The sequence below is a fragment of the Candoia aspera genome, chromosome 1 (assembly GCF_035149785.1).
Source record: "Candoia aspera isolate rCanAsp1 chromosome 1, rCanAsp1.hap2, whole genome shotgun sequence".
Lineage (NCBI taxonomy): Eukaryota > Metazoa > Chordata > Lepidosauria > Squamata > Boidae > Candoia > Candoia aspera.
This window is the reverse complement of record NC_086153.1, coordinates 280,629,809-280,643,013: the sequence shown is the minus strand read 5'-3', so window position 1 is coordinate 280,643,013 and position 13,205 is coordinate 280,629,809. Positions and strand designations below refer to the sequence as shown.

Here is a 13,205-nt window from a genome sequence, read left to right as displayed (position 1 = left end):
AGAACAGCAAGTATTCCTTATTTCTGTTTGTTTATGAGCTATTTTGGAGCCTTTTCAAAATATGATGAAGTGAAAGCTGGTAATTAATAGTACAGCCACTGCTTGTTTAGCGGTTACCTTGTTTAGCGACTGTTTGCAAATACGACAGTAATAATAATTTTTTAAAAATCATTTTCTAACCAATGTGCACACTCATGACCAAATGTCTGTGCCTGACAACAACACATGCCAGAGTGAGAGTAACACTGGTGTTGCTGCATGAGAACCTATATGTAAATGAGATGGCAGCAACCAGTAATCTTCGCAGTGTCTGTCTCTCTCTCTGTCACATATTAGCTTAGCCACCATTTCACTTCCAATTTAGGGAATGGTTTGCGGTCACTAAATGAGGAGAGGGTGGATAAAGAATTGGTTGTGAACCCTCCTTTATTTGTCCTACTGGTATATTTGAGATAGATAGATAGATAGATAGATAGATAGATAGATAGATAGATATTTTCTTGTTGAACAATGAAAATATTTTTTGAGCAATCATGCTCAATAAAAAAATACACAGGGTGGATCCAGACTAAATTCTCAAAAATGGAAGGCAAGGAAAGAAACATTTACAGCTTCTTCCCCTGAAATGATTTATATCAAATCTATTCCAGAGAGAACCCAAGCCATCCATTAGCTTTTTAAAAGAAGGGAAGAATTAACAAAAAAGACGCTCAGCATAGTCATTCTGCTGGATATTGGTCTTCCACAGATGGAAGGAGCCATTCCATTCGCTGAATGCAAACCATCTTTAAGTATTTAACATGGAGTGTTGTATTGTTTCAGATTAAGGATATACAAATTTGTTGAGCTTTACATATTTTAATCTTAAATTCTTTCTATCCCATTTATGAAGAAATTGTAAATTCTTATCAGAAAATAAACTAAATGAAGCCCTTATCTAATCTTGTGTCAAGTGCATGATAGACTAAGAGTATCATTGCAAATTAATTAGTATGCTTGAGATTTTACTTCAGATCCTTCTGTACTCTCTTCTTACTGGATCTGCTTTGATTTTTCTACTTTGCAGAGAAAATGTGTATATAGAAAAGGTCATCTTTTTTGTTTCATTGCCATATACGTAGGTGGCGGAAATAACTGGTGTTGTAGAGACAGCAAAAGTTTATCAGCTTGGAGGTACCAGGACAAACAAAGGGTTGCAATTAAGGTGAGATATCTGAAAGTCGTATTGTCTTGGGGGTGTGGTATCCTTGCATAATAAGTGCGTAATTATCCTGAATCAAGAGAAAATTGATACATTTCCTCTTAAGGTAAGTTTCTAGGGTTATGAAAAATTCAACGAATATTGGAGTGAAGAGTGTCTGTCCTATTGGAACCAATGTTTTACTTTCACCAGTAATAGTACAGTTAATTAATTTAACTTTTATATTAGTTACGTTTACCTTTAATATCTTCTTGTAGAAAAGGTTGAACTGAACTGACTTAATACAGTCTGATTTGAGGATGAAAGATAATCTGTCTAAGAGTGCTTCAATATCTATTCATCACTGTTCCCTTCTCCAAAGTTTGGGTGATAAATAGAAGCTATAGCTAGTCTTGCTTCTTTCCACAGGCATGGTAATGACCAGCGTGTGTTCCGCTTAGAGTTTGTCTCCAATCAGGAATTCACAGAGAGTGAGTTCATGAAGTGGAAGGAAGCCGTAAGTTTACTGGAACATTTCCACTTTTTCAATTGCTTTATCTAGAATTAGTTCTGAGCAGTTAATGAAATTTAATAATATTTTTTCTTTTGTCACATTAGATGTTTTCTGCTGGGATGCAGTTACCCACCCTTGATGAAATAAACAAGAAAGAACTGTCCATCAAAGAAGCCCTCAACTATAAATTCAATGACCAGGACATTGAGGAGGTAAATGAAGAAAATGTACTTTTGAGCTGGAACCATTCAGTTGGTTCATAATGGAAAGGTAGGTGAGGTCATAAAAGAGATGTTCTCGGGTGCCATATTTCGGTTCTATAAAAATAAGATGGTTTTGAAAGCCTTATTTATATGGTATAAAAGATATAGTCAGTACTTTTGATTAGACCACACTCTGCTGTTCCTTTCTGGATGTTAGTTTTTCTTTCAGATTTGCACATCACAATAAAATGAGATTCTGTACTTGGAGAGCCAGTTTGGTGTAGTGGTTAAGGCATCAGCTAGAAACTGGGAGACTGGGAGTTCTAGTCTTGTCTTAGGCACAAAGCCAGCTGGGTGACCTTGGGCCAGTCACTCTCAGCCCTAAGTAGGAGGCAATGGCAAACCACTTCTGGAAAACTTTGCCAGGAAAACTGCAGGGACTTGTCCAGGAAGTCACCAGGAGTCAAGAATGACTCAAAGGCACCAAACACACACACAAAAAGGCAGAGATTTAATCTCTGCACCAGTTAATTTCCAATTCTAATAAAGCTGTATTAAAGATATTCTGCAGTCAGGATTTTCAACTCTCAAATTCTAAATTGCTTAATATTGTCCTGTTCTGATATTTAGTTTGTTCCATTTCATTTGTGATTTTTTTTTAAATCATGAAAATTTGTAAAATGTTCAGGTAGATTTCCCAAAGCATACATTTTTACTTTTTTTAGTCGTGAAATGCCTCACAAAAATTGAAATGGTGCATAGGTCAGCATATAAATTATGCTGATTAGTATAAACATCAAGGAACAAATTTCTCCACTATTCCTAAACTGCACTTACTCTTCATAGCTTTTTGTGTGCCAGTAGACTTGTAGCTAGTATGTAACATACTGGATTATGTTCTAGAATGTTTTTATTATTGTTGTCCCACTTCATAAATATAGATTAGGAATACAAGATTAAGAAGGCCATAAAATTAGTGATATAATGTGTCTTATAAGGCTTTAATAACACAAAAACTGCCACAAGGATAATCAGCAGAGACAGTTGGCCCACCATCATGAAATCTGTGTTAAATATAATATTGAGTTTCTCATTTTCCATTTTTTAGATAGTAAAGGAGAAGGAGAGATTCCGAAAAGCACCACCAAACTATGCCATGAAGAAAACTCAACTACTAAAAGAAAAGGTAAATAGTATTGCTTAAAGTGCTAGATTTTCAGTAAATTCTTGGGCTTCTGGGAGAAAAAAAATACAGTTGCCTTGTACATAAACAGTTCTGTGCATGGAACAGCTGTTTTCAGCTGGTTCATGCATAAAATGCATGTTTTGGATGATTTGCTCTGGATTCAGAATGAAAGTGGCTTGTTTTGTTTTGGTTCAGACCAAAACAGAGTTGTTCCAAGCAGAAATGTTTGCAGTAGGGGGAAAAGAAGGGGGAAAAAAAACCAAGACCGGGGGTTTCCTTCGCAATAGCATGTGTCTATGATGCTGATAGTGATGGGGTGAAGGAGTGACAGATGGAAAAGGGAGGGCACAGTCCTTCCCTTAGCTGTTGGGATAGTGGGGAGGCCGCTCCTGTTACCTCTGCATTCAGAGGAGGCCTTGCCATCCTTTCTGGAGTTGCCACATGGATCTCAGCAGTGGCAGCTGTGGGGAGGGAGAGGAGGGAAGGTATTGGGAAGACTGGGAAATGGGTGGATTGGTGGGATATGCAATGCTGGGAGCTGCTGAGACTATTGCTGTAAGGAACAGGTCCATGGTCCATGCAGAGGATGTAGTGGTAGCACTCTGGAGAATAAATATCCCCTTGTTTCTGAAAGTTGTTTGGGGGGCATGTTAATTAGCTTTGCCCTACTCACCCCATAAATCATTCTAAGATCCCTCCAGGCTTTATTGCAACTGAAACCTGGGGCAGTAGAGACGTTGCAAGTTTGGTTTGTGCCAAGCCATGAGTAATCAGAAACTGTTCAAAACGAAGTATTTTTTATTTTGTGCATATCCCAAATAACTTCTATGAGTTCTCCCTCAAACTCTTGCACATTAACGTTTTGCCTGCCTGCCTGCCTGCCTGCCTGCCTGTCTGCCTACCTACCTACGTATAATGCAAGTTATTAACATTTGCTACTTTATGGGGTTCATTTTTGCAGAAAATGAAGAAAGAAAACAATTTCCTTCATTTTTCTATAAGCCTTCATACAATTTCATCACTGCCATTAGGTGGCGTGTTGGATCCATCTTACACTGTGAGGGAACAGCTAAAATTACTACCCTTTTAAGGGATATAACATGCAAAAATGTGTCAGTCAGATTCCTATGAGTCTGATTTAGATTGATTCCCAGACATAAGTTATTCAGAGAATATGTTGATTGAAACATATGTTAAATCAAGATCTACTTGATATAATAAAACATGGCTATGGAAAGTTGAATAACTTTAAATCAATTCCAACCAATAGAATGGAGAGGGTTCAGCACTAATAAATAATTCTTTGTTGAAGGCCATGGCAGAAGACATGGGAGATCAGGACAGAGCAAAACAGATTCAAGACCAGCTTAATGAGTTAGAGGAAAGAGCAGAAGCCTTAGATCGTCAGAGAACAAAAAACATTTCAGCCATCAGGTTGGTACCTAACAGAGCTTGGAAAGAAAATAAAGTCAACAGTCCTTTTCTGTAGCCCCTTTATTATCTTGGGGCAGCGGGGAGGGTGATATTATTTCAGAGACATCATGGTAACGCTTTTTAATCAGGCAGAATCTTCTTTTTACGTTTTTAGAAGTGATGCTTCCTTTCAATTATTGGAAAAAGGAATATGTGTTAGGAAGTGGCTTCTAGAGAGAAGAAGACTATTTATGGTAGCAGTTTGAGAAAGTTAATCATTTCTATGCAGGGATAAATAAATGTTTATCTTTCTTTTTTCAGTTACATCAACCAGAGAAATAGAGAATGGAATATTGTGGAATCTGAAAAAGCTTTAGTGGTAAGCAATGTTTATGGAGCAAAGGAAAACCAAAACACATTGTTATTAAAAAAAAAAAAAGTGGCTGTCTGAATTTAACGACTACATATGGGGAAGCTACTGCTTTTTCAGTTATATGCTATTTTCTGGACAGCCATACCAAAATGTTAAGTGTTAAGCCATAAAAATGATTAAAAAGTACTAACTTGTGATGAGTGAAAATGATAACATTATTTTTATTTTAAAAAGGGCAGTCCGCAAAAGAAAAAAAAATTACCTGGTCCATCTACAAAATCAGGATCAAAAAGCAAAATATGCTTGTGTGGATAATGAACCCAGCATGCTGCCTGGGGAATTCTGGGAGTTGAAGTCCACACAGCTTAAAGTTGCTGAGGTTGAGGAACACTGCTTTAGAGGAGAATAAGATCCTGAAAGTAGAGGGTTTTTTTTCCTTGCACCTAATTCCAACACTGATTCTGAGAATTACACTTAGTAAAGGATGGGGGATGGCTTTGAAGTCCCAGTAAGTTGGTTGGATCTTAAGTGATCTTGCACAGAAAGCTGTTTAAATCTCAACTAAGAGATTGCATTAGCAGTGGTAATACTTTTTTGCCCATCCCAATATTTGTATGTAGTGAGTTTTTACAGAATTTGGGCAAGCATTTGAAAAAGTGCCTTGCCTTCAAGTATGCAGGAGTAGGAGGCAAACTACTTTTTTTGTGCTTGATAACCATATACAGGCACAAAAATCTATTTACAAAATACCTGTGTGAAGCATAAGAAATGTTCTCAGTCACACTTGTTACAGCACTGCATATTGCACAACATTTGCAGAATGCAAGTAGGGCTATTTTACTTCTGTTTAAAATTCTTGAATCTATTCTGCTGTTGGATTCATTTCAGTCATTTAAGAAATGCTAATTAACATCCAGAATGCATAGAGCCTATTCTTTGACTTAAGAATCAGAAATACAAGCGATTAGTATTAACTTGTAGCGATTATTTTTTTTCTCACCAAGAACCATAGTACACCTTTGATAATTGGGCCAAAGGCTTCTTTAGCTTTTCTCTTTCCTATATTGACCTACCAGAGGCCTCTAGGAAGCTAAGAAGCCAAACATGAGCAATAGCATCCTGAGGATGCTCCCATAAATTAAGAACCTTTTAACATCTATGCCTTGGACTTTATTATTTATTTAAGAATATTGTTTTATTGTATTTTAACTAGTATTTATTCTTGTTTTTATTGTAAAGCTCCCAGAGTCACTCTTTGAGTGAGATGGGTGGTGACTAAATTTGAAATATCAGTCAATCAATCAGTCAATCAATTAATCAGTCTCTCTGGTTTCCTATCAAGTGGAATGAAGCCTGCTGTCTGATTCTAAAGCTAGTACTACTCTTTTAGTGTTGTTAAGGCAATGCTGAGAAAGGGAGGCTTAACATAAAAATGTATCTTTGTACTTTAAATTTTTGTAGGCTGAAAGCCACAGCATGAAAAATCAGCAAATGGATCCTTTCACTAGACGGCAATGTAAACCTACAATAGTCTCAAATGTAAGTAAAAGGCAGAGTTTGAGAGCAATGGAGAATATGATTGGCTGTTCATATCTGAGAAGTTGGTTATCAGTTGCTACTCAGATATCTCACATATAACACTGAAGCCTTAACGAATACCAACTAAGATTAATACAGTGCTCTGGTCTACAGTCAGATGCAAAAAGGCATACATTTTTTTCAGCTTAATTAACTTGATTCCATTTATGTAGAATTGTTTGTATGTTGCTTACTCATCAGACTCTAGATGGCTTACAATTATAACAGCATAAAAACACAGTATCAAAATCAATGTCCTTCAATCCCATTCACTGTTGTCACTGAGTGAGGAAGAACACTGTTTTTATCACCTTTCTAAATGACAGTAAGGTGGTATAGGGTATATTAACATGCAAATCCCTGTTTGTAGACAATGCCAACCTTTTAAAAATTACTGAAAGTTGATTGCATTTGAAAAGATAGTACATTCAGTTCTAATTGTACATAGTTATTGAATTCAGGAAGATCAGTGCATCCTAAATGAAGAGAGCATTTTAAAGATAGAGAATAGAATAGGATACTTTATTGGGCAAGTGTGATTAGACATACAAAGAATTTGAATAAATATTAAATAGTGGTCTAACCAATAATAAATCTTCTTTTCCACAGTCCAGGGATCCTGCTGTACAGGCTGCTATCCTTGCTCAACTAAATGCAAAATATGGATCTGGTGTGTTACCTGATGCTCCAAAGGACATGACCAAGGTAAGTCCTCCAAGTGTTCATTATATCCTGCCCGGTAGTTCTAAACACCTAACCTTAAGTCTGCAGAATTCTAATCATATAAGGTAACAGCGATTTAAATCTTAGATCAAGGATGGGAAAATGTGAATCTATGAACACCAGTCTGTCCACCAGTACTTTTCCTGGAGACTGCCAGGCTTCCTGGTCCATCTGCTTTTAATTGTTTGTAACTTCTTTGTATTTAACATACTAAACAAGGAGCTGGAGTACTGTGAAGTGCCACCATTAGGATCACATTAGTTTACACACTTAAGCTTTCTTAGATGAATGGGCCAGTGCTTTGATTGGAAGGGTAAAAGAGATAGCTGGGTGCAGGTTCCTCGGTTTGCCTGTTGGTGAATTGGTTTTCTGTGACTGGCATGGCAACTGTTTTGTGACAGCATCCTGATACACTTGCAGCATTCCAAGTGTGCCCCTGGCTCAAAAGGATCTCCCACCCCTGCAAGAAAACTGCATTTTCTCTGTAAGAATAGAACAAGACCTCTTTTGGTGCATGAAAAGAAGATTCTCTTCCAGAAGTATTTAGATACTCTACCTACTCTTTAGTATAAATTCCACATGGTTTAAGTTCTGTGCCACAATACCAAAAGCTTACTTTTCTTTCAGAGTCAGGGAAAAGACAAAGATATGAATTCAAAATCAGCCAGTGATCTCTCAGAGGATCTTTTCAAAGTGCACGACTTTGATGTGAAAATTGACCTTCAGGTTCCCAGCTCAGGTAGGTGCTGCTGCTTCTGAAGGGATAAAAAGTGAATGGGGAGAAAAGGGGCAGGCTATCCTACCTGAAGTTTTGCTGACAGCTCTCACAAAATGGCAGTATTTGAGCAGAACCCCAAAGCTGTGGGTAAGCAACCATCTTGTGCTAATCTGATTAGTATCTGTTCGTATTTTCTAATCTTGAAAATAGCAGCTGCCTCCAGATTGGAGAAGTTACTATTAATGGCCTAAGAAAATGCTGGTTTCACCTTTCTTACCTCTGCAGTAGAACCTTGCAGTTTAACTGCCTTTATTTGTATCTGCATCTGAGAAGTAGATATTGTTAAACTGTAGAATTTGCTGGCAGCAGTTGTAATGAGAGCAATTAGGATGGATTTAAAGGAGGATTGAATAGGTTATCAGCACGGAGAATTTGATGATTAGTGGCTAACAATATTAATGACTATTTACCACTTCCCAAATGACAGGCAGCAAGCCTTAAGGAATGAGAAGCAGTGGTGGTAGGGCATGATTTCCCTCCAGTCCAGATGTGTGAGGTTCTGTAGCCAGTTGGCCACTATGTGACACAATGCTGAAGGAGATGGACCGGTGGCCTGATCCCATGCAGTTTACTTTCCAGACTTAATCTTTCTGCTTAAATATATTGGGGCAGGATCCTTTTTAGTTCACTAATGATTAAATATAATGAAGAAGGGATGATGGGTGGGAACTCTGGGAACTATAGTCCAACATATTTGGGGCACTGTGGTAGGGAAGGCTGCTCTCTGAAGCACATGAAGAAAAGTGAATTGTTTTGGCTTGGCTGCCTGTAACTCAGCAGCTTTCTGCTCTGTTCAGCCAGCTGAGTTACTTGTGTGTGTGCACCTTATCTCCCCACAGAGTCCAAAACACTGGCCATCACCTCCAAGGCTCCCCCAGCAAAAGATGGTGCCCCTCGGCGATCACTGAACCTAGAGGACTACAAGAAGAGGCGGGGGCTGATTTGAGCATTCCCACTCTCTGCTGCTTCTGATCCTGCATGCGACACGATCTCCCCCTACCCTTTATTTTCTTCCCTTCCACTTCAGTTTACCCTTCTGGGTTGGAGCAGCAGCAGAGCTAGGAAGAGACTCTTTAAAATTGCCAGCCATTTGTAATATAAACCATTGACTCTTTGCTGTATAGACTTCCCTTATTGCTCTTTCCTCCTGCCACACACAAATATGGATCCATGCTGTTTTTAGGGAGGGGGAGGGGTTTCTTTTCTCTTTTTTTTTTCCTTTTGAAGGTACAGCTGTTTGGAATTGGCTGTATGTATTCAGTGTTAACACGGAATCTGGATTTCTGCAGGAATCTGTTGGTGGCCGAGCAGTGTTAGCACTTCGCTTTCCCACCAGTACAGGCAAGGAGAATTAACCCGTGAGTGGCACAAGACCTCTTGTGAAGGTCACCTGCACTTTTCCTCCTCCTCTTTCCCCTTGCTCCTAGCGTTGGAGAGGGACATATTTACAAACAGGTTTAGGGTGAACGTGTACATTTTTGTGGGGGTGGGGTGGGCTGGGCTGTGTGAACTTTTTCCAGATGTTTTTTTATCATTTTTAACCTGCAGTAAATTTGTATTTGTCACAGTTCTTTAAAGCTGTCTGGAATTTCTACCAGCTACATTTGAGCATCTGACACAGCAGGGGCAGTTTAGTAAATGTGATTTTTTAAAAAAACAAACAAACAAAAAGCCTGGCTGACAATAACTGTGTAAGTTCACACTTTCTGTTTTTTTTTATAAAAATTCCTCCCTTCTCTCCCTCCTGTATCTGACTTTGTAACACAGTAATACATGTGCTCTTGAATGACCTGTTACAGGAAGGTAGGGCACTATTTCCTCTCTGGCTGCTACTTAGATCTTCTCTTCTCATCCCCCCCACCGCCTCAGCCAACAAAAATCTGTGTGGTCGTCCCTTTTTTTGCTCAGCCTCATGGTTGCCTCATCTTCTCTAGGCTAGGTATCTTGTTTTCATTTGCATACCTTTTGGGAAAAAATGCCGAATGGGAAGGATATGGTAGAAATGGGAGACTATTTTAGAATGCAGTTATTTGACCTATGTAAAATTGGTAGGTACAACATGTGTGGCTGAGAACTCTAACACAAGGATTGTACATGTGGAGTGCTTGAGTAGGAAACATGACTGCTTGATAATCACTCAGGTGTAAAGATCGAAGTGTAAATAAATGACATTTTATCAAAAACTCGTCAGAATGAACTACAGTGGGTTATACTGAATTTAGTACATGAATAATGACAGGTTTCACTAGTGCCAGTTTGGGAAAGTAACCTAAACAAATATTTTCATGACTCAAGAATCAGAAGGAGAAATCCTATCCTAACATACATAAAGCATTTTTAAGCCTGGAATATCTTTGCTTACATCGAAATAGAGGTTTGAATCTCATGGCTGTGATCTGTGAGTATCCTTGATGCTTTAATCTTATTTTTTCTTTAATTGCTTATTTAATGCAAGGGATACACATAACTGTGTAAAACCTGATAAAAGGGGGGACACGACTTCTCCTTAGATTATTCTTGTCACATTGTGTGAAGCATGTGGCTTTATTTACTTGATAGTCCATAGCTTTATGGACTGTTGTGTAAATATGTAATCATTCTGGTTTGTTTTGTTTTTCTTTTTTTCAAGCTACATTTCTTAAGCCCTTGGAGCTGTTATTTTTTAAAGTGGATTTCTAGAATATGCTAGTGTATAACTGTTTTGGAGTCATCATGATATTCTGTGTAAATAAGCAATTTTATAACTTGATTTTCCCCCCCTAGCAACATCATCTGTAGTAGCCAGTCTCCTCAATACCAATATTTCTGATGTAGAAAAATAGATTTGCAATACTTTTGCAGGTTTTTTGATTGCCCACCAATTTCTACAAAGCTGTGACATGGGAGAAAGAAAAGAGCAAGCAAAGATTTAGCTAAGCGTCTTATGTTTCCACCTAATTATATCATGGCAGTCCACAGGAGGCCTTTGCAGCCAGAGGTGGACTTCATGACATTGGCTTCATAATCAAAGTGCAGAAGACTTCTCTAAGTTGTAGATAAAGCATTGGCTTCCTCCCTTCCAGTTGTGTTAGAGCAGTGTTTCTCAACCTCTGCAACGGTAAGATGTGTGGACCAATTCCCAGAATTGAATGCTAGCTGGGGAATTCTGGGAATTGAAGTCCACCCATCTTAATGTTGCTGAGGGAGAGAAACACTGAGTTAGAGGAGCTACTCAAATAAAAGGGGGGGGGAATTTGAAGAAACGAATGAGGTAGCTGTCCCCATGTATCCCCTATGTACTAAACTCAGAAACAGGAGATTCTATTTTTCACAGAGGTAATAGTTGAGCCCTTGTACACCATCTTTTTCAGTGAGAATAATACATTGAGGGAGTATTTTTTCCCAGATAGCTATGGAACTAATTGTGTATGAAGGTGTAATGTTTTCTCCTCTTAAGTGCATGTGACAGTGAGTGATGACACCACAGCCTCATTTGGAGGGATGGGTTTATTTGCTTTAATTCATTGATGTCTCAGCAGCATTCGTTACAATGTATAGACTTCTATAAATAAACTCTGGTTGGTTTTAATAAAGCTGCTCACGTTCAATCCTTCGGATATCAGTCACCAAAAATATGCAATTCATATTTTTGAGTTCAAATTGAGTTGTCCCCAAAGTTTCAAAGTTATTTTTCAGTTAATATTTTAGAAATTATTGTTTCTAATGCTATTTGTGGCAGTTCTGGACAGATCAAAATTAGCTGAAAGATATGTTGGGAACTCTGTTACATTTTGAAATATAGCAGTCATTTAAAATTGGGAGAGCAAAGATGTACTTTTTCTCAGTCTGAGAGATGCTCTTCAACTCTGGGGACACTAGGAGGTAGTCCTCCAAAAAATAGAAGTGGATAGATCAAAATAAATAAAATTATCTTAATTGAAATAGCATTAATTTTATATGGATAATATGATTACTCTCCTTGTATTTAACAGTGTTTTGCTTCTATCACATAAAAATAACTTTCAGTCAATTTTTAGATAGGCTCTTCGAGTCACATATACTGTCTAGTTGCACACCTGCGCAGCAAAATGTAAAATCAGCTGCACACAAAAATGTTAAGCAATTTCAGTGATAAAGAATAGTTATTTTTGAAGTGGGACATAATTAGCACCCATAAAAGAGAAAAGCTACTTGGTTAACATGCCACCTTTAGCCATGAACTACAACAGTTTTAAAGAGCCCAAAATAAATATGTAATTAAAGAATAACAGGCAGCATTGGCTGCTATATGCCATGAGAATTATAATACAAGTGAAAATAGTGTGCTGTTTTGTGGAGTAAATTTGGAGGGGGGAGATAAAAACAGACTCTATAATTACCTCATTAAGTAACACAAAAGTAATTCCTATATCACAATCAGTTTGGATATCATAAATACACATAATAACAGAAGGCTGAATGGTGTTTAACCATTATTTCAGGATCCTACATCTACAACAGTTTATTATAAAAATAGATAGGAAGCTGAGCTAGAGCAGTTAGCAGCTTCCCCAAATAATTTCAATTCCTGGTATGACTGCCATAATCACTGTCCTCAGGGCTAACAGCTCATATTTAGGATACGGCACTGAAAAAAAATTGTACAGCTGATGATGCCATGCAACACTGAAATTGGATTACTATGGTTAAAGTTTGATTTCAAAGTGTAGTAAGACAAATGAGACAATGGGGTGATTCAATAAATCTGATTGGGACATCAGAGAAGAACTGAGATAGTGGTAGGAATGGGTCTTGAAAACATCATGGAAATTAAGCAAGTTGCAGATTAGATTTTGATATAAAAACCCGTAAGTATTTAGAATATATGGAAGCAAATCAAGGAATGTTTGGATTCAAAAGTAATTTCAGGATTAAAGGTGGGGAACCCGTGCAGATCATGTCTTTTGGAATTCATTCCAACGCTTTTACCAAGAGTAGCCATAGGAGGTACCTGTATCTATATATAAAGTAATATATCTGTGGGTGTGTGATTCTGTGCTTCCTTTATGCTACATCTGTTTTTCTGTCTATAGTGCCCAGAGGGTGGGTTATCTATGCTCTCTGGGTCACATGATTGGGAGAAAGGAGGGATTAGAAGGATTCTGAGCTACTGCCATTACCTTTCCTATATGGAGGCATTGGGGAAGCTTTTTTGGATTTTTTTTCCACATTCCATTCAGTTACAAAGAATAAAGTAGGGAAAGCATTCAAAGCATGGCTTTTAAAGTTTTTCCAACCC

At 37.8% G+C, this 13,205-nt stretch overlaps 1 protein-coding gene across 1 annotated transcript in view; it reads left to right on the top strand.

The window, feature by feature from the left end:
- The window catches only part of RTF1 (RTF1 homolog, Paf1/RNA polymerase II complex component), a 34,453-nt gene extending 22,933 nt beyond the window's left edge, over positions 1-11,520 (top strand). The window contains 10 exon segments of the mRNA XM_063289919.1: positions 1,122-1,204; positions 1,610-1,697; positions 1,799-1,906; positions 3,006-3,083; positions 4,396-4,517; positions 4,818-4,875; positions 6,331-6,408; positions 7,057-7,152; positions 7,798-7,909; positions 8,788-11,520. Coding sequence (XP_063145989.1) covers positions 1,122-1,204; positions 1,610-1,697; positions 1,799-1,906; positions 3,006-3,083; positions 4,396-4,517; positions 4,818-4,875; positions 6,331-6,408; positions 7,057-7,152; positions 7,798-7,909; positions 8,788-8,894 — 930 coding nt within the window. The 3' untranslated portion in view covers positions 8,895-11,520.
- The last annotated feature ends 1,685 nt before the right edge of the window (positions 11,521-13,205 follow it).